General features: G+C 42.8%; 1 protein-coding gene across 2 annotated transcripts in view; it reads left to right on the top strand.

The window, feature by feature from the left end:
* Nucleotides 1-19,565, top strand: part of LOC138299177 (butyrophilin subfamily 1 member A1-like) — a 121,102-nt gene extending 101,537 nt beyond the window's left edge. For both annotated transcript variants that reach the window (XM_069237272.1, XM_069237270.1), the window contains exon 10: nucleotides 10,285-19,565. In XM_069237272.1, coding sequence (XP_069093373.1) covers nucleotides 10,285-10,799 — 515 coding nt within the window. In that variant the 3' untranslated portion in view covers nucleotides 10,800-19,565. The remainder of the gene's footprint in view (nucleotides 1-10,284) is intronic.
* The last annotated feature ends 2,219 nt before the right edge of the window (nucleotides 19,566-21,784 follow it).

Here is a 21,784-nt window from a genome sequence, read left to right as displayed (position 1 = left end):
TACCCATTTAGTGCATAGAAGTGGTTTGCCTTATTACTCAGCTGTATGTTGGTAACAGAGGACCTGTAGTAAAAGGCTCCTAATTACTGTCAGCCAAATAGTGCAGAAGAATGCTTCTCACAAAGGAGTGGGTACCACTCATCACAAGTCAGTGACACTGGCAAAGAGCATAAAGTGACTTTTACCAGGCATCGTCTACCGCAGCACAGAACTCTGTGACAACTGGGAAAAAACATAGTTTAAGACAGGGGGTCATGTCATAATCTGGGCACTTATTAAGTTTTTTTCTGTGGTGTTTGGTGGCCCTCAAATGGTGGCAGCCCTTTTGGTCTTCTTGGACCTTCCAGTATTGAATCTCCTCCAATTCATGGTCCTGTTTCTTCTATTTCTGTTCCTGCTCCTTGGTTGCTGTGATTCTGGTGCTCCCGGCCCTCACCTTCATTGTCCTCCTTGCCCTGGTCTGCTGGTGCCCTTGGTTTTGATCTTATAGGTCTTTCCGGTACAGGCCCTGGTCCTATTCTAGTTCCTCATGGCCATGAAGTTGACATGATACCACTCCTCCTAGGACTGGTCCTCTTCCCACTCCTCTTTTAATTTCTTGTCCTTCTGTTCGTAATCCTCCTGATTAGGGTGTTGGTTCCCATGATCATAGTCCCCCTGTCCCAGCTCCTCCTGACCTTGTCCCTCTTACCCATTTCTGTTTGCTTTAGCTTGTTCCGATCAGCCTGGTTCTCATGGTCTTGACTCTTCAGATGTTTTGTCTCTTGGCCTTTGTCCTTGCGCCCCTTTTTTTCTATGTGGGTTTGGTCCTCCTGGTCCTGATCTGGCTGGTCCTAGACTTGATCCGTCCTCCTCCTATTTCGAATCATAGTCCTCCTGACCCTAGTCTTGTTCGTGGTCCTCCGATGCTTTGTTTTGTTCCTGTGCCCAGAGTGTCATTCAGTTTATTGTTCCTTTCTCTTTTTTTCTTTTTGTAGTATCAGGATTTATCAGTGTGCAAGGGAAAATGTCACTCCCTAAGACAACAGGTTTCAAATCTTGTATCAACTGTTGGAAAAAGATGTCTGTGACCGACCATCACAAAAAATACTTATGATGTCTGGAGTTGGAGCATGACTTCTGCGCCCTGATGAAACTGAAGACCATACTGGACTGTGATGCCAAACTTTATATCGCTAGTCACAAGAAGACTTCACAATGTGACCAGTAGGAAATGGAAAGGAAGGTGACGTTCTCATTCCTGTAGTCATTCCAGAGGCAGGACCAGTGCTTAATTTGTGCTTGTTTTTTCAGTGCGGAGCAGCAGCACTTATTTTTGAGGGTCGGCACTTATTTTTCTGCCTCAAGCATTTACTGCGAGCAAAAGACACATATGAGAAAGACGGAGGAAGAGAAAAACGAAAAAGCGTCACAATAAGAGAAAGCAGAAAGCTGCAAGAGTGAGCGGAAGGGGCAGGGAGTGGCTTTAAATGGATTGAAATAGGCTGCCTCAGTATTCCGTGTTCGCATATTTAATTGCAGCAGCTGCGTGTTTAATAGGAGGGCTTTGGGCAGCAGCACGTTTTTATTTACAAATTAAGCACTGGACAGGACATAGTCAAAGTCGAAGTTTTTGGCTAAGTCTAAGAAAAAGTTTAATTCTGACAGTGTGCACAGTTATCAACTTGCCTCCATGCTTCCAATTTTTCAGCACATTAACGGCTCTCTCTGGTGCACCTTTGGGATCCAAGGTTCCACAGGGGTCTACAGTCTGACTTCTATCTGAAGATCTGTCTTTGCGTCGTCTGTAACCCCTTCAGTCTGTATCTGGCTTGCTGCTGACTTCAGTCCCAGCCCCATTCCCTGTGTAGGTTCCCTTCACATTGGGAGTCCCTTCCACAGCCTATTCAGTGCAGTTGCAATGCTGCAAAATTTGTCATATGCTCTGGCTTTGATACAACCGACTGTTTACGCTGAGTGATGGGCAGTAGTGTGGCTCTTTGATGCCTAGATGAGGTCTCCAGGCTTCTCTGAGGAAGTTCAGATGTCCTTAATGGATATGCTGTTTGACCGCTCTTGCGTTTTTAGAAAAATGCAGACTCGGCCCTGTAACGGTTTAAGGAGACCAGAGCCACAGTACATGCTATTTAAATCACCTGTTGTGATGGTGCTGGACATTCTTAGTGAACATCTGATGTCTATCCTTAATATATAATAATAAGTTCAGGAAATTTCCTGGTGAAGTGGAAGCAAGTACCCATCCTTCTCCTTCGGAAAAAGGCCAATCTGGACCCTCAGGACCGCAGTAGTTATATACCCATTTCTAAACTCCTGTTTCCAGCAAAAGTACTGGAAAAGGCATTGAATGCCGAATTGATGGCTTTTGCTAACACCGCTAATTTGCTGAATGGCACCCAATTTGGATTTAGACAATTTCATAGCACAGAAACAGCCTTACTAGTAGCATCAGAGGAATTGAGATCTATCCTTGAGGGTGGTGGTAGAGCAGCCTTGATCCTCCTGGACCTCTGAAAAGTATTAGTTTCAGGTAAGTTTATTAGAACAACAGGACAATACAATCTTGAGTCTTCTCTGCACAGCTTCCTTCAACCGTCCCTCACGTCGCCTTGTCGTTCCTCTGTCGAGTCTTGTGCCTCCTGGTTCGACAGCAAGCTCGAGACTCCCTAGCACGAGCTCGACAGACGAGGCTCAACAGCACGAGCCCGACAGTATAAACCCAACACATCTTCCCCCTTAACATAACAACAAAAACAAAGTGATAAGTACAATAATAAATAATGACTTAGAAATATTTACATCAACTATAAGAATTACACAAAAATACATTTGAGTAGGACACATTTTCTATGAAAAATTAATATTGAATAAGTCCTATCAAGTTGAACAAGTACATCGAATATTTGAAAATCATCTAGTTAAGTGAACATCTCATAATCTCAATATTTGCTAGGGAACCTCTTATCCCTTGAAGAAGCCCTCAGCTTAAGATCTTTCATCTCATCTTCTACTTTGCTAGTGCCTTCACCCTTTCCTTTATCCTTGAGAACATTCAGTTCCACTCCATGACCTAATGACAATTTCTCATTATTCCAACAATCCCCATCATTCAACTTAACTCAATTTCTGCAAATGTTATCGACTCTCTTGGGCGCAGAAAATGTTGACATACCTTTCTGAATGATACGTGCACTCTTAACCCTCACATAATCACCCACCTTCACATCAATTGTGTTTCTGGGATGCCCTTTATATTTATTCTGAGCTATCTTTCATGGTTCATTAACCTTCTCTATCAAGTTTCTGTCAATGGCAAACTCACCCATCCACTGTCTTGTTAATTTCGTTGCTGGAACTCTGCCTCTCAACAATACAAAAGGAGATACTTCCGTATCAGCATTGGGGGTGGGACACACTGCCCACAACAATTTCTTCAATTCTACCTTGCAATCCAAATGACTGGCCTTGGCTAACTGCACATTCTCCTTAATCACCCTATTAAATCGTTCCACAAGACCATTACTTCTGGGATGATACAGCGATGTTTTAGTATGCTTAATGCCCATGTGTGTCAGGAAATTGGCAAATTCAGTGGAAGTAAATTGACAGCCATTATCCGTCAAAATTTCCTCAGGGATTCCTTCCCTATCAAAAACAGATTCTAAAAACTCAATGATTTTCTTAGAACTCAGCACTTTTACAAATTTAAGTTCGGCCCAACGGCTGTAAAAATCAATTAATACCACACCATATTCAACCACACCACTCGACAACACTATAGGACCAATAATGTCTATAGCAATTTTGCTCCAGGGTTTACTAGGTACCTTTATAGCCTCAATAGGAGAAGGTGAAGTGACTTGATACTTCTCACTTATAGCACACATTAAACAATCTCTCACGAAATGTTCGACGCTCTTATCCGATCCTGGTCACCAAAACGTGTCGCGAATTCTCCTCTTTATAGCCCGCATTCCTATGTGACCTTCATGGCACAGCGTTAGTATCTTGTTCCTCATGCCCTCCGGAACAACCAGAACATCAGATCACATCAACACGTGATTAACGATTCACAATTCTCCAAAACCTTGTCGGTAAGCTTCACTTACTTTTTGACCAGTATTACACATAGACCACCCTTGAAGAATACCTTTTTTAACTTCACTTAACTGCTCATCTTTTTCACATGCTTCTCTCCACTCAGTTTCTGTCACAGCCCCATCCAGTTGGCAATCAACAGAGCACACCAACACATCATCCTCATCAATTCCTTCTTCATCCTCCTTATTTCTACTCTCACTAGGAAGATGAGACAGACAATCTTCAAGTAATTCTTTTGCTCCAGGCACATATTCAATGTGGTAGTCATACATTGGTAACCTGTACTGCCATTTCGCTATTCTGGGGGTAGCATGTTGTGCACCACTAGTGGAAAACAACTGTAACAAAGGTTTATGATCCACCCAGACAGTAAAATGCACGCCCCACAGGTACGTTTTAAAATGCATAATCCCCCACCAACAGGCAAGAGCTTCCCTCTCTATGGTTGAATAAGTAGATTCAGCACCCCTCAAACTTTGCAACGCAAAATCAATCACTTCGTCCTTACCAAATTTACGTTGCAACAAAACAGCACCCAATCCTTTTTGTCTGGCATCAGTCATAATTACTATTGTAAAAACTCCTCCACAGACTTTGAACACCACTAAAACTGGACATTTTATTTGAGAAGATTCCTTATGTTATAGGTTTTTTCTGCACAGTTGGGAATAAATCTGGCATAAAATTCGATTCATCCCATAAAAGACCTAACTTGATCCTTATCACATGGAGATTGGAAATCCTCAATAGCCTTAAATAAACTTGCTTTTGGTTCTACAACTCGTTCAGATATCCTGTAACCTAGATAATCAATCCATGATGTACTAAATTTACACTTGTTTACCTTGAGAGTGATACCCTTGTCTTTTAAAATTGACAAGGCTTGCCTCATCCTTTCATCATGTTTTTTTTTTATCCTTCCCAAAAATCAAGATGTTATCCTGAAATGCTATGACTCCCTCCAGATTTTGAAGAAATTATCAACAACCCTTTGGAATTGTTTGAATTGGAGCAAACCTTCTGGTGTAATAAAGGCCGATAAATGTCTTGACTCAGGATCTAAATTGATTTGGTGGTACTCAGAAGCCATATCCAACAAACTAAACTTACTAGCATCCTTAAGGGTGGACAACATTTCAGTAATGTTAGGTAAAGGGTGACGATCTACCCAAATTTGTGCCACACACATACGCATTCATCTGTTAGCTTTTTGAGCAATTACGAATGGAGCAACCCAATCAGAAGCTATTCTTTCAATTACACCCTGGTCGCATAACTTGTCAAGCTCCTTCCTCAACTCCGCTCGTAAAGCTAAAGGCACTCTCCGAACCTTATGCACCTTAGGCACAGCATTCTCTGCCACCTTAATCTAGTGTGAGAAACCCTTGAACATCCCAAGTGCATCCATGAATACATCAGGAAATTCATCCTGCCAATTGTTCTCCTTGACAGAAAGTACATGTCTGTAGTTCATGACTAGATTACTTGCTCAGGGTTGTTAGGATCAAGTAAAATTCCCCAATTTGTTTGGTCATTCCACCCCAACAAACATGTATCATCCCTTGCAACATGCACAGTTCCTTTTGACGTACTTCCTTGAAAATTAAATTTGAGTTCACACTGCCCCAACACCTCTATAGGTTTTCCTCCATATCCCACCAGTCTTACATCAGACTTTCTAAGTTCAATGTGATCAAAACATTCCTTCCACTTCCTTTCATTCAAGAGAGTATATGGTGAACCTGAGTCAGCCATAACCCTTACTTCATTCCCATTGATTTTCAAGTTACAAAAAGGTCTTCTAGACTTATTGGAAGCTACTCTACAAATATTTCCCTCGCTCACTTAAGAATCATTTGTAATGGTTTGAATTTCATCCTCTTCACTAGTGGTTGCCTCCAAACCACCAACACTATCATTAAGTATCCTGAGAACTTTGCCACCCATGTTAGACACCAATTTACCTTTAGCTTTGCATACGCTTGCAAAATGACCTTTTTGAAACACTTGGAACATTTTTTTACCAAAGCCAGACATACACTCGCATTTCCCAAATGGAAAAGGCTACCGCATCTATAGCATTCAGATTTCTTAAAAGTCTCCCTTTTTCCGGATGTCTCTGGTTTAACTTTTGTGTGACTTTCCTTAGGTCTCTGCTTAATCATCGATACACTCTGCTGTGAGTCTTTTTCATCAGACATGTTCATTTGTTCCATGTAAGTTGTTTTAATTTCTATTCTAGTTGCAATTTCTACTGCCTTTTCTAGTGTTAAATTCGGTGTTGACAACAGAGTTTCTTGCACCTTCCTATTGTTTGCTTTTTCAACGAGTTGATCTTGTATCATTTCATCCTTGCATGCTTATAATCGCACAACACAGCTAAAATTCTCAAGGCGCCTACAAAACTTGCAACAGGTTCTGTAAAATTTGTGTCTTTCCATAATGACATTCTTACATGCTTTAAATCTAACATCAAGAAACTTAATAGCTGAAGAATATTCATCAATTCCTCCATCACCCTCTCCTTCCGCCAAGGGTACAACTACTTGAGGAATGTGTTTCAAGACTTTATGGCCTTCTGGACCTAAACAATATCGAAGAATGGCCAATTTCTTTTTGTGAGTAAAGGTATCACCGTCCAGAGCATCAAGGTAAGCCTCAAATCCTTCTTTCCACATTTCCCAGTCTGACTCTGAAGAAGCAGGTGGTAAAAAAGAGTGATGCATTTCGTAAGAATCAGCAACCGCAATATGACACGCTTAAAGTGATGAGATGTGCATGTCACTGTTAATTGATGGATACTTATTTCCAATCAATACAAAGTATAGTAAAATGTAGCATTCAAAATAACAATGATGGCGTAATGCATATAAATGACATGCCCTGTGCAAAGTGGTGTGCGTGCCACAGTTAACAGTTCAATAAGTTCAAGAGTAGCACATTAAATAGTTGTAGAGCACTGAGATAGGCTATGCCGTGTTTAGATTGCAGGTTGCAGTGTTGCTGCGTTTAAAAGCATGTGGTTGCCACAGCAACAGCATTATACATGCACTGACAGCGTGTCGGCAATGAACGTTGCAGAGCGCGCAGGTTACAACTAGATGCGTGCGCTCCAGGAGTTAAACTATTGCGCTCCCAGAGTTAAATTATTGCGAATTGAAGTAGACCGACTGCTGGAGAGCCAGAAGAAAATTCATCCTTCCGCACCTTGGTTCCGGCCGCCTGACCGTCGGAGCACCTCACTGTCGGAGTTGCACGCATGGGAGGAAGTACCGTCCTGGAAATACAGCTCGTCCCCAATGAAAAGTCTTGGTTTCAGGTAAGTTTATTAGAACAACAGGACAATACAATCTTGAGTCTTCTCCGCACAGCTTCCTCCAACCGTCCCTCACGTCGCCTTGCCGTTTCTCTGTCGAGTCTTGTGCCTCCTGGTTCGACAGCAAGCACGAAACTCCACAGCACGCGCCCGACAGACGGGGCTTGACAGCACGAGCCCGACAGTATAAACCCAACAACCTCTCTGCTGCATTTGATACCGTCACCCTCAGTATTCTGATAGACCATCTTGATAAGTTAATTCTAGACCGGCAATCTGTCTAATTAACTCTTTTCTGTCTGACAGAGTACATCATACAGCAACAGAGGGATTTGCCTCTGATTACTTCTGCCTACCCTGCGGGGTGCACAAGGATCATCACTAAGTCGTACTTTTTTCAATTTGTATGTGACACATCTGGCCTGTCTGATCAAATCCTTTGGGCTTTCAGTTATTTCTTATGCAGATTATTCACAGATTGTGGTATGTATGTCCAGTGACTCAAACAGCAGATAAATGCAACTCCTGTGTGTCACAGATCAGTATTTGGATGTCCCAGAACTGTTTGAAACTTCTAGCAAAACTGAAGCTCTTCTGTTTGGACTGGACAAATCCTTTTGGAATTTTTACAGACGTTGGTCCTGGGATCTGGTCTTGCTTTCTTTACCAGTGCGTAAAGCAAAAAACCTTGGTATGATCTGTGACAACCACTTGAAGATTAGATCAATTTGTTAGTGTCCTCCACCTTTCTGACATTAAAGCTAATTAGGAAAATTTCCCAGTTCATCTCGAAACTCAAAAACACTGTAATTACTTCCTTAGTCCTTAAATTGGATCTTAAATTGGTCTTGTATTTAGGTATAAGGAAAAAGCTACCTTTAAAGCTACAAATATTACAGAACACAGCTGCTCGGCTCCTGAAAAACATTCCTAAATATCAATCTGTGTCTCATGCAATCAAAGATGTCCACTGGTTACCTGTGGAGAAAAGAATTTAATTTAAAGCTCCCTATATCACCTTTAAAGTCCTAGACAATGCAGCTCCCAAATACATCAAGGACAATTTTAGTTGGTATGCTCCTGCTCGTAATTTGAGATCAGCAGCTTCCAAGTGTTTGTCTCTACCATGGTACAAACAAGCATCCTGGGGAGGCAGAGGTTTTGTTTTAAATTCTGCAAAGCTATGGTACGGGCTCCCATTGAGGCTGAAAAATTGCTTAGATATTTTTACATTCAAGAAGTTGCTTAAAACCTGTCTTTTTACTTATTAATAGTATCCCAGACTCCTCCCTCTTCTGTCTTTGTCAGGGTTAGCGCTTAGATGCCCACGGGCATTTGTTGCCCTTTATAAACACATTGAAAAGGTTTGCAACATTTATTTCTGCTGAAACCCTTTGTGATGCCAAAGTGGGACTTGAATTTAGTCCTCATTTTTTGATGTGCACCCCTTTTAAACCGCTGCACAATTGTCCATTGAAACTTCTAATGTTGATGACGATCTTTCTCCTCACCATAACATCAGCGAGGCATGTGAATGAGCTGCGGGCCTTTCTGCCTATGCAAATTAAACAGTGTTCTATACAGATAAGTTGATGTTGAGGTCCCCAGCTTACTTTCTACCAAAAGTTGCCACACTATTTAATTCCAGACAGGACATCACCTTCCTGGATTTCTTTACTTCACCACATCCCTCGAAGGAGGAAGAGAAACTATTGTTTGGACCCTATGAGTTCACTAAGCTTTTCTACAGATCATACCAGAGCATTGGGCAGATAATCAGTTCTTTGAAGGATGTTCTGGAGCAAAGAAGGGAAAGACAATGCAAAAATGGACCATCTCTCAATGAATTGCTCCCTGTTTAAAAATCTGCTATGAACTGGCTAGAAGAGGAAGCCCCCAGAAAGCTTACGGGCACATTACACCAGGGCTTACACTGTCACCACTGTTGTTGCACAAGGAGTACCTGTCCTGAGCATTTGTTAGGCGGGTATACGGGTGTTGGTACACAGGTTTACAAAGCATTACTGGCCCGACAGGTTCATCGAGGGAGGCACTTTGCCTGCCCGGTCCTGCTGGACTTTTTCCTGTGAAGTAATTCACAGACCCACCACCTTGGGAGTTACTGATATGGTGTCTGTTCCCAAGGTGAGGAATCTGCGGTTAGAAGTATGCATCAGAAGAACAAGTTAATTACTTTCAGTAACGATGTTGCTGGTGGACACTTTATCGAACCGCAGATTCCTTCCCGACCTTCCCACCTCCCCATTCTGTCAACTGTCCCATTCTAGAGATTTGCACACTGGTCATGGTAATCTACCAATGAGCTGGGGGTCTGAGGGCATGGACAACTAAGAAAGCAACTGACATCAGCTTGCATGGGGGGCACTTACATGCAGCTTCTTTAGTGACTTCCAGAGCGGGACGACATCTGTGCAGAAGTACTGCTTTAAACCTTCTGGATCTAGTCTTATGCCCACAAGGTGAGGAATATGCGGATAGAGTATGCACCAAAAAGATCATTACGGAAGGTAAGTAACATGTTCTTTGGGTTTCAGAATGGGAAAAAATACCATCTTTTGCTGTTTCTCGTAGTACTTTTTACTGGCTTGGGCTTAAAAGTACAGACTAGGTCAGTAAAAATCCAGCCATGTGGCAACCCTACAAGCAAGCCACAGTCAGATGCATAGTTATTATGTGCCGGCACTGCTCAGTGTCCACCACACTCTGCTGGTACAGAAATGCAACAATTTGTTGGACTGTGCTCAAGAATAGCTTCCAGATCCAGAATCTGGTTGTGTCCTAATCTTTTCCAGCACTGCCAGTAAGTACTGTTGGCACTAACTTTGCATTATCTCTGTTCTCCTTTGTAGTGAGAGTAACACTGGATCCTGAAACGGCACACCATGAACTCATCTTGTCTGCTGACCAGAAGGTTGTGACTCGTGGAAATACTATTCAAGATGTGGAGGACAGTGACCAGAGGTTTTCACTCATGCCTGCCGTCCTCGGCACTGAAATGTTTTCCTCGGACAAGCATTACTGGGAGGCAGACGTGGGTAATGGGACCTGGTGGGTCTTGGGGGCCTCCTATGAATCTGCACAGCGGAGGGGAGGGATCAGGTTCAACCCTACAGAGGGCTTCTGGGTGCTACAGCTGATTAGTGGGGAGTACTGTGCTCTCACATCCCCACAGAAAACCAGTCTGACTGTCCAGGAGAGATTGCAGAAGGTGGGGGTGTACCTGGACTTTGAAAAGGGACAACTTAGCTTTTACAATGCTGATACTATGACACTCATCTACACCTTCTCGGACTCATTTACTCAGGACATCCGACCTTTTTTCTGTCTTTGGGGTAATGGAGCCCAGATTAAACTCTGCTTTTGAACAGTACATCCAACACAAATCCAGAATACTCCCCGAATGGGGCCTTATAAACATTGACCCAGGCACATGTTGAGCCAGGTGAACCTTACCATGTATCCAGTAAACCAGAAACATTGTGCAGAGTGCATGGGATGGCAGGGTGACTCGGTCTGCTTCTTCTACATTGGCCTACCATACTGAACTCCTACATACAGCGGTACTTGGTCTTCCCTTCAGCTTTCCAGCAGAGAAGCCCATGAGCAGTAGCACTAGATTATGAACCATTGAAAGATTGTTTATGAACCAAAAGTACTCCTAAAGTTGTCCTAAACCTTCCATAATTCCTCATCACTCTTGCCCTTTCCTGCCTATATTTACAATCTCCTACCCTGAGTGGACAAAATGGCCATTAGTCACATGCCCTATAAAAGCTACAGGGCTGAGTAATAGGGTTGTCAACCTCAGAAACTATTTGAGTCTATTGAGATTTCAACCTAGTTGGGGCTCTTCAGTCGATGCAGCTTGGTTACCTAAACTGTACATGTTTACAGAGATGCTGCCAGTAGATCACTGGTGATTACTCAAGGTCAAAGACTAGTTCATTGCTTTTTGTCTCCCCCGTGCCACTGTAGACAGAGTGTGGTCATATGTAAATCATCGTTGCTCTAGCTCCATTTTGAACAGTCCATCATGAACCTCTGGGCCAGATCCCCTCCACAAGAAATCCCTGGTTCTTTTCAGCCTATTTAGACCTCATAAGTGAAATATAGATTGATCCCTTTGGCACATTTGCATAGGACTTCTGTCTGGGGAATCACTTCTGGGCATTGTTTGCATTAGGGAAATCTAACAGATGAAGGCTGGAGTTGACAAGTTAATCTCTGCATTCTAGTCCACCATTGTGTTGCCCACTTTGCTACTCTTGCCACAGACCAGCCGAATGCAAATCAGCCTTGGTACAGCTCTTATTGGACCAGTTCAGCCCAATCTACCCAGTAACTCAGCCATTATATTATAAAGTCCACTAGGAAATGTCTTGTCAAAATCAAAGCAGCCATTCTGAATACTCGGATGTGTGCACCTTCTCTTTCATTGTCCAACATCTAAATTGTATTCCCAGGCTGCACTGTGGCCTCCACCACTTTGATCTCAAATGTTGTTGCCTCCTTAACCACCCATTAACTTCCTATTTGCGCCCCCTCAAGCATCTTTAACCATTCTGTCACATTGCAGCATCCTTGCTGTAGTCTGACTGTGTTTCAGCCACTCACTGGAGCACTTCACCCTGCAACAGATGTGCTCAAACTGGGGTATCTCTTCAGATCTAGGAACAGCCCAACATGCAAAAGAATGGGGCACAGATTGGGGTCTGCCAAGCGTGCACTCATCCTGGGACCACACTGTGTCCCAAAGGTTTCAGAGTGTTCCACTGCCCGAGTACAAGCCCTGACTTCCCTCTCATTGTTGAAGCAAAGTTTTTTCCCCTGGATTTAGTACTTTATAAGGGAACACAACAGTATTCTTAACACCTTTTAGACATGCACAAAAGCAACTATCGCCTCTGAATTAGCATCTGTTATTAACACACACAAGTCTTTTCACTATGGACAAGTTTGTAAATCGGTGCTTCAATAATAGCCTTCTTGACAGCAACAACCGGATTTGGTGTTACACGTCATTACCATATGCCCAAGATATTCAACTTAAACAGATAATAATTTACATTTATAATCTGTCATTCCACTCGCATCCAAAACACCAATTACCTTCCTTAGAAAAAGATTGTGGTCTTTCACAAAGTTTAAGTTTCAAAATATCATCCTTTTTAGCCATCAAACTGTCTACGTTTTTCAAAGACCTGCATGTAATCATCTCTGAAAGTTGGCTCTGGTGGCTGCCAAAACAAATACCAACCTATGGTACTGAAACACTACCTCAGATGTCACAAACCTAGTCACAGAGCGAAATTCAAGTGCAAGCTCAACTTGGTGCCATGAAGCTTCAAGGACTAAGGATAAGAAGACGTTATCACTATTAATCGCTGAGAACACTTCAAGAATGTTTGGCAAGGGACATCAATCAACAGGTACTGCAAGTTAGCACGCAACTTCAACTCACCCGATATATTTTTGGCCACAACCACAAGAGAAACCATGTGAAAGCTTAACTGGTTCTCTTACATATTTCACATACATCTGTCTCAACAAAATCTCCTAGTCAGTTTTCACATTCAAGAGCAGTTCCCCTCTCCTTAGGTTTTACAGCCCCCCCTTATTGAATTTTTGTTTCCTGTGCAAAGCCATCATAGTTTATTCCAGAATATTGTTTTTTATTTACTCAACAAGGCATGTACCCCATCATTATTACAATGATCGGTTGTTATAAGCATGGTCTAACTTCATCTTTAGATAGCCCTCATGAGGCTAACCAAGCTTAAGCTTATTGTATACCACATACACCTCTCCATCAATGATGCAGATGAATGTTACAAAAGGTATAACCTGAGATCTCCGTTGATACTCCACCATACACACCTGGTTTAATATCCTTCATATCCTATTCAATACAATGACTTTTTTTGTAAAAACATGCATTGCAAATAATAGTAAATGTTGAGTTTGACTCTACCATAACCTATCACTTAAACCCATCTAACGGGATCTTGCACACTGGTGATTAGAAATATCAGCCGACCAATGGCACTCCATTATTTCCCAGATCACACGCCTCTTGTTCCAGAACATTCTGGAATAAATTAAGGTTACTGTTGATACTATTACTGTGCAAAACACCCTGCTTTATTGCGTACCTTGCTAATTGCTAGTCGTACCTTAATTCCAGCTGTTCACTTCATACCACAGCTGTTTGCACAGTGTGTTAAGGACCATATTTTTCCTTTCCTTTCTGCATACCCTTGCCCATTTGTTTGAGGTTATCATCACTGCATGGACTATTCTTATTCAGTTCTCTAACAAATAGATCTGACCTGTAATTGCTTTCAGCTATTCTGCTTTTTTCTTCCACAATAACTGCTCTTACATTAGATTATTCAGGCAGTCGACCACAACTTGATGTCTGATGTATTAGTAAGTCAAGTCTAAGTAAACTGTTCCCTCCATGTAACTCTTGACTGACTTTTATTGAGGCCAATGACAAGCGAACGGTGTATGCCTTTCCATTAAAGTATTATAAACCCCCCACTAACCTCCCCCACCCAAGTAAAATGGTGCTTCATCCTCTTGACATCTTTACAGATGTAACCGATGGCGGGCGAAAATGCAAGTAATGGTCAAATGTCCTTTGACCTTTCAAAATATTTCTCATTTATAGCAGTTAGCACAGAACCTATACGGAGCTTCCCACCTGCAGTCTGTACAAAAATATGGTTATGGATTTACATTCTCTATTTACGCTTAATTTACGCTTATATTATGTCAATAGAAAAGAAATGCCTCTAAAGTAGAATGCAGAGCTGTATAGGAATTTCACCAGCACAGCACAGACTTGCAGTAATACCATTGTATAGTAAGTTATCAATAGTTCAGTGGCAATACTAGCAGATGGTGCTTCTGTGTTCTGCTCTACATTGGCTAAAACAGTCAAAAAGACTTGACTCGTCAGAAACACCGCATCAATGAAGATGCTGCTCCTACTTTGTGCTCTTAACTTTCTGAAACCCAGCTCGCATGGTGTTTTCAGCACAGACACTTTTCATGTAGCTACCAATGATGGTGAGATGCTCTTCCACCATCTCACAGAGCTTTTGGATTCTTCTAGCATCACCACATTGGAGGTAATGCCACTGCTGCCAACAGGCTTGCAGATATTATGAAACATAGCATTGCCACTGGGACTCAAGGTGCAGGTGGAATTGTAGATGGTTCTCAGCACACAGAAGGACTGCTGAACACAGCTTATATGTCCTCGCTAGATGCTCTGAGCATGTGTATACAAGAAAGACAGCTCAGAGGAACTACACAAGTAGATGCACTGCTCAACAGAGGCAGCTAATCTGATGTAGGGCTAATCAGCCCAAGTAGCACAGGCATCAGTCACCAAACACACAACACCACGTGGGCTCAAGTACCTTTTCAATTATAAAGAGGAAGATACTGAATAAAGGTAATTTCACATTCCTCCTTTACCTGAGCAGCAGCATTTGTCTGGTTTCTTTTGAGAGCATCGAGTTGCATTTTACAGTGACTCTAAATAACAAAAACAGTGTCACATTTGTTACATTTTATATTCAGCTCATCTTAGAAGACAAAGGGACTATGCTATCTGGGACTGTCAACTCATTTTCACATCACATTTGATGGTTGTGTCCTAAACAGTTTTCTGTTTGACAAGGCTGTTTATTTTGCGGCTACAAGATACAGTATTTTTTGGTAACATCATTCTCTGGAGTCTTCGTACATACTCATTTGTTTAAAAAAGTATGAAGTATTTTCAGTTTTTATTATGTTGATATTGGAATATGTGAGTTTTCCTATATATTTTTCTATAAAGAGTTTTGAATTTAGATGTATGATGAATATTTGTTTCGTTTTCAAATCTGTGGTTTTGTTTATGTGGTGTCCTGTAATGCACAAAGTATTATTATCTTATTGGAAGGCATATATCTGTAGATTCCTTACCTCTGACTTCTCCCCAGGCATCAGGCTGGATCAGAAAGATATTTTGTGAGCCGTATCCCAGCGCTCCAGTAGGTGGTGTCGATCAGCTCCGCATCCGTAGTCTGCACCGGAAGTGACGTTGCAGTATCTATAAAGGCGCCACCCAGGCGTTCCGCCATCAGTTCTTTTCATTCTGCGCCAGAACTAGACTGATACGGAGAAGAGCTACCTCATAGTCAGTTTTTGACTTGACTTTTCGACATTTTGACAACTGTTTTTGAGGTTTTTCCTCCTGATGTGTTGAAGATGTCAACATGCAAGATGGGTTTTAAGCCCTGAGGAGCCTGTCATCGGCTGATATCTGTGACGGATCCGCACCTCTCCTGTCTGTGGTGTTTGGAGCGCGACCACGACCCAAAGTTATGTTCTGACTGCTGGGCCATGCATCCGAAGTCTTTGAGGGAGAGGTCCCTAAAACTGATGGCTACCCGGCATGTGACTCAGTGCAAGTTGAGATCCCGGTTGAGAGGAAGGTCCTCGGACCTGTCATGGAGTCCAAAGTCATTGGCATCCCATTGCAAGTCCTCGGGACGATTGGGTAAGTCGAGGCACAAGAAGGAGAGCAAGAAGTCTTCAACTTCGCCTCGTCCATCGGCTGACACGACGAGGGAGCCTCAGCATTCTAAGCTGCATTGCTCAGAACCTGATCCCAGGCCAGCTCCACGTCTCCCTGACTTTCCGGGAGCAGGAGCAACACCTGCCTAATATAGCGTTTTATATACCCCCTGAGTAGCGAGTGCAGGATATTCTATCTATGATACAGGTGATTGAGCCTCTATCCTAGATTTCGGTGAGACTGACTCTGGGGCTGTTGGGACTGATGGCCTCCTGCGTCCTTCTGGTGGCACATGCCAGATGACATATGCAGGCTCTGCAGCGGGACCTGAAGTTTCAGTGGGAGCAGCATCAGAAGAATCTCTCTGATGTTGTCCAGATCTTGCAGGGATTTGCAAAAGATCTGCAGTGGTGGCTAACTAACCACAATTCAGTCAGAGGCAAACCCCTCACCCTTTCCCAACCACATCTGACAGTAGTGACAGATGCATTACTCCTTGGATGGGGTGGCCATCTGGAAGAGGTGGAGATCAGAGGACTGTGGTCTCTGGCAGCATCTGGACTCTATATCAACCTGCTGGAGCACCGAGTGATTTGACTGGCATTGAAAGCCTTTGTACCCTCCATTAAGTGAAGACTAGAGCAGGTGTCACAGACAACACCACTGCCATGTGGTACTGCAACAAACGGGGAAAGGTTGTGGACCCTTTGTCAAGAGGTTCTGCGTCTCTGGACATGGCTGGCACAGCAGGGCATATCCCTGGTGGGCTCTCCAAATGCCACAGAAAACAAACCCTGCAGAAGATGTCTGGCGGATCACAAATGGTGTCTCCACCTGCAGGCGGCGCAAGGTGTCTTTCAGCAGTGGGGAGAGCCTTGGTTAGATCTGTTCGCCTCTGCTGAGAATGAACAATGTCAGCAGTTTTGCGCTCTGGAGTTTCGAAGGTGGCTCTCGCTCGGAGATGCTTTTCGTCTCGAGTGGAGCTCAAGCCTCCTATACACCTTTCCCTCTATACCAATCCTGCCCAGAGTTCTCAAGAAGATCACGAATAACTGGCCCCAAGTCATCCTTGTGACTCCAGAATGGTCACGGAGAGTCTAGTATCCCAAGCTAATGACCATGGCCATCGATCCTCCATTCAGGCTGCTCCTTTGGGAACATTTTCTGTCATTGCAGCAGGGAAGGGTTCTTCACCTGAACCTGTCCGCTCTCCACCTTCTTGTGTGGAGATGGAGATCTTCTGTCACTACAGCAGGGGAGGGTTCTTCACCCAAACCTGTCCACTCTCCGCCTGCTGTTGGAAGAAATTTGTGGCATGGTGTGCAGAAATATCTGTTGATCCCCTTTCTGCTCCTGTTTCTGAGGTTTTACTTTTCATTCGTTCCCTTGCCCAGCAGGGTTCTGCTTTGAGCACTCCTAAGGGCTATTTATCTGCCATTTCTGCCTTCTTGTGGTTGCCTGAACACCTCTCTTTGTTCAAGTCCCCAATTGTACATAGGTTTCTCAAAAGTTTTACTCATCTTTTCCCTCCTTCTCCATTCATTATGCCACAGTGGGACCTTAATTTGGTTCTAACTTTTTTTAGGAGTGCTCCTTTCAAGCCTCTCGACAATTGTCCCCCAGGCTTCTCATACTGAAAACAGCCTTCCTTGTGGCAATTACATTTGCCTTCTTGAGTGAGTGAGCTGCAAGCCTTGTTGTCTAAGCCCCCTTACCTCTCTGTATACCCTGACAAACCGGTGCTTTGCACAAGGACCTCTTTTCTGCCAAAAGTGGCCACACCCTTTCATGTAGACCAATCAGTCACCCTGTCTACTTTTTACGCACACCCACATGCATCTAAGGAAGAGGAGAGACTTCTATGTCTGGACCCAGAAAGAGCATTGGCGTACTACCTTGACCGTACCCATGAGTTCCGGGTGGACAACCAACTCTTTGTGGGGTATGTGGGTGTGAAAAAAGGTCCGGCAGTGCAGAAGCAAACAATCTCTCATTGGGTAGTACTCTGCATTAAGATTTGACACTCACTGGCCAAGAAGCAACCTCCTGAAGGTTTGTGAGCTCATTACTTTTTATGCACCCCGCATCCTTCTAAGGAAGAGGAGAGACTACACCGCCTGGACCCAAAAAAAGCTGTGACATTCTACCTTGATCGTACCAAAGAGGTCCGGGTAGATTATGTGTGTGTGTAAAGAAAGGTCAGGTAGTGCAGAAGAGAACAATCTCCATATGGGTCATACTCTGCATTAGAATGTGTTACACACTGGCTAAGAAGCAACCTCCTGAGGGTTTGTGTGCTCATTCTACCACATTGCTTGCATTCTACCACAGTGCTGCAACTACTGCATTAGCGTGCGAAGTTCTGGTCCTGGACATCTGCCAGCCAGCAACGTGGGCATCTCTGCAAACGTTTATCGAACACTACTGCCTGGACATTCAGGTCCATGGGGATGGGTACTTTGCCCATTCGTTCCTGCAGGACTTTCTCATTTGAAATTGGTTTGCAGACCCACCTCCGGGGATGGTATTGCTTGGCTATCACAGGTAAAGAATCTGCAGCTATAAGTTGCTATCAGATGAACAAGTTACTTCCCTTCAGTAAAGCATTATCATGTAGACACTGTATCTAGCTGCAGATTCTTTACCGGCCCACCCATCTTCCCCGCTCTGTGAACTGATTTCTAGGCACAAGGATGACCCCTCTGGTATGGAAAGTCATGAAAAGAAACTGATGCCTCCACACCTGGGTGGCACCTATATAGGTACTTCTGGCACTGGCGACGACGGACGTGGAGCCAATCAATGTCACCTACCGGTGCGCAGGGGTACTGCCACAAAAAGTCTTCCAGATCTGTTCTGACACATGGGGAGAATTCAAAGATAAGGAATCTGCAGCTAGATATAGTCTCTACCAGATAAGGTATTGCCGAAGGTAAATAACTTGTTCTTTGAGACTCATGCACTGTTGCACTATTTTGCCCCGAGGATGACTGGAATAAGAGAGTGCCAGGCTGAAACAGTGTTGACAGGGCCTTACTAAGAACTACAAGCGGCCCTGACAATGATTTCTTCCTTAGTGCCTTCCTCTCTCTATCCACTCAATGTCATTCTCTCTCTGACCCCCCCCCGCTGTGCCTGTTGCCATAAACTTCGCTGCATTCCTCTGTTTATCCATTCGCTGTCATAAACCTTGGGGGCCTGGAAAGAATAACCCAAACAGTGGCCTTTGACATCAGTAAGTAGCCTCTAATGGCTCCATGTCTTATAGCCTCCCCAGCCCACTGAAAATGTCTGATGGGATAAATGACCATTCTGAGTGATGCCAGTATTACAACCTGAGACCATGAGTGCAGTAGATGCTTATTGACTATTTGGTTGTCAAAAGAAATAGGGATATAATTGAGTTGGAGCACAGTATGCGTGGGAATATATTTAAGATATGTTTGTTTGATGTTCATATAAGAGAGCGTTTTTAGTATTTATGTTTTTGTACGCTTAATGTTTTGTAGAAGTACTTTTGTAATTTTACAATAATAAACTAGAGTCCTTTGTTAATTTTCTGGACTTATTTGTGTCTCTTATTTACGTTTTTGATATATCTGTTTGAATATTGAACATATGTTTTCAGATAGAGCTATAGTAATCACCCTATAGTTAATGCCCCCTAGTCCTTTTTCATTGGGGGGGGGGAGGGTCCAGGGTTTTAGTTCTCGCTATAGGCTCTTTAGATGTGTGACATAATGTCATCAATTCATCATACAAGTTCAATAAGAAGTACAAAAAGAGTGTAGTTTATGAATCAGCCCCCTTCTTGGCTTGCATGTGTTTTTCATGGCTTGTCATTGCTTTGATCAGGCTGTTCATCAAGGCCCTGGTATTCTGTGGATAGTTATAGTGGGATATGTTATATTTTACATTTTGATGACGGGTCGTCATGCAATCCTTTTTTAGGCTAAATATATAGAATGATTTCTAGCTTCGAACTGAGAGCCAGTGTGTATTCTTTACTGACACAATGTAATTTTAATATTTGATTAGTGTTTTTATGGCAGGCCAAAACACCCAACCAGCACACGCTGCCTTTATAAACCATTGTCATAAAAACATGCATACATTTCTGTGATGGTAACATGCTGAATTTACTGCTTTTTAGTTTACAAAGTAAAGACATGCACACACAGGCTTTCTTGAGAGATTAACTACTGTCCCATTGTGAAAAGAATGTACTATGCAGTAGTTTGCTGTGTGTGGTTTATTCTGACTCCTTTGATAGCACTTGTCTTTGAAGGTACAGCTTAACTTCTTTTCAGAAGAGGGTTCCTACTGTCAGCTTCTATATTGTTGCAGGACAAGTTATTGCTTTATTGTTTTCCATCTAGGACAGCTGGATGCAACACATACAGACACCCAACTATTACTAAATGTTTCCCCAAAAACGTAGACCTATTGGTAATCCCAGTGCTTGTTTTGTGTTGTGTTTTGAAACCACACCAGAGAATAATTCCATAGTTGCAGGCAACCATACTGCAGCTAGGGGATAGCTAACCCCTTTTTCTTGAAACTACTAGTGCATTTCAAGACAAGACTGCCAATTCATTTAGATGATGGAGAAATTTCCAAATACCCAGCATAATCAGAATTACTGCAATAAATGACTGCTTCAACACAGCTTACTTTTTGATACACGTCCATGCAGATCTGAAGTCCCCTCTCTATTTCCAGTGACAACTAGAAACAAGAATTGGTAAAACCATTTGTACTGGCAGCCATCCTCTTGTCTTTGGAAAGTCTTGCTTTCTTTTTTTAATGGTATTATAGGAACACCTTTTTAAATCTTTGGTAACCGATCCAAAGAGTAGTACAGTGCAAAGCATTGAACTCCAAATCAGGCCGATTCTAGGGTCCTGCAGTCCTACTTGTGGTGAGGTACTAATTAAAGGAGAAGAAAGCCTCTAACCTTCAAAAAGGACATGCCAGCCTGGCACTAACAGAATACTTATTCAGAGAACAATTTGCTGAGAGCCTTTGAAGCAGGCAATAAATACTCATTGTCAGAAATTAGTTCTTGATTGAGGGGGTATGAGCCCTTCTCAAGCAACAGTCACAGACCCTGTCACGGTGAACCACAAATGTCAGTAACTTAACCCCTGCTTAACCCTCTGGTATCCTGGCACAAAAGCAGTCAGGCTTAGCTTAGAAATAAGCAAACAGTAATACAGTAAAAACACAGCACAAGAAAAATCCCACACTAATTTAGAAAAGTAAAGTGCAATTATTAAATGATTTAGTACCAAAACAGCAAAAATCCTGTAGAACCGAAGATATGCAATGTCAAAGGTTTTTCGAGAAAAGTAGTGCTTAGAAACAAGAATTAAAGGTTTTAGAGAAAAGTAGCGCGTAAAAACAAGAATGAAAGGTTTTAGAGAAAAGTAGCTGTTAGAAGCAATAAGCGCCAATTGTGGACCATCTTCACGCCAATGAGTCAACATAAAAATGCAAATAGCCCCATTGTTGTATAAAATAAAGAATAGCTCCCAAAAGGCGGCACATAAAGAGGACTATAATGTCAAAAATGAACACAATATTTATTGAACTTGACACGGGTGCTATTTTCTGGACGTTTTCAATTCTAATTGGTCAAGGCTACTTTTTCATCTTATGGAGACCAAAACATCGATGGACTAACCACCACAGTTGTCAACAGATGGACTAATCCCTTATTAAATGTAGTAAAGTAGCCCAATGTTAGTTGTCCTATGGGAGAGGTAGGCCTT

This window comes from Pleurodeles waltl, chromosome 6 (genome assembly GCF_031143425.1).
Source record: "Pleurodeles waltl isolate 20211129_DDA chromosome 6, aPleWal1.hap1.20221129, whole genome shotgun sequence".
In the NCBI taxonomy this organism is placed as follows: domain Eukaryota; kingdom Metazoa; phylum Chordata; class Amphibia; order Caudata; family Salamandridae; genus Pleurodeles; species Pleurodeles waltl.
This window is presented reverse-complemented; position numbering and strand designations above follow the sequence as displayed.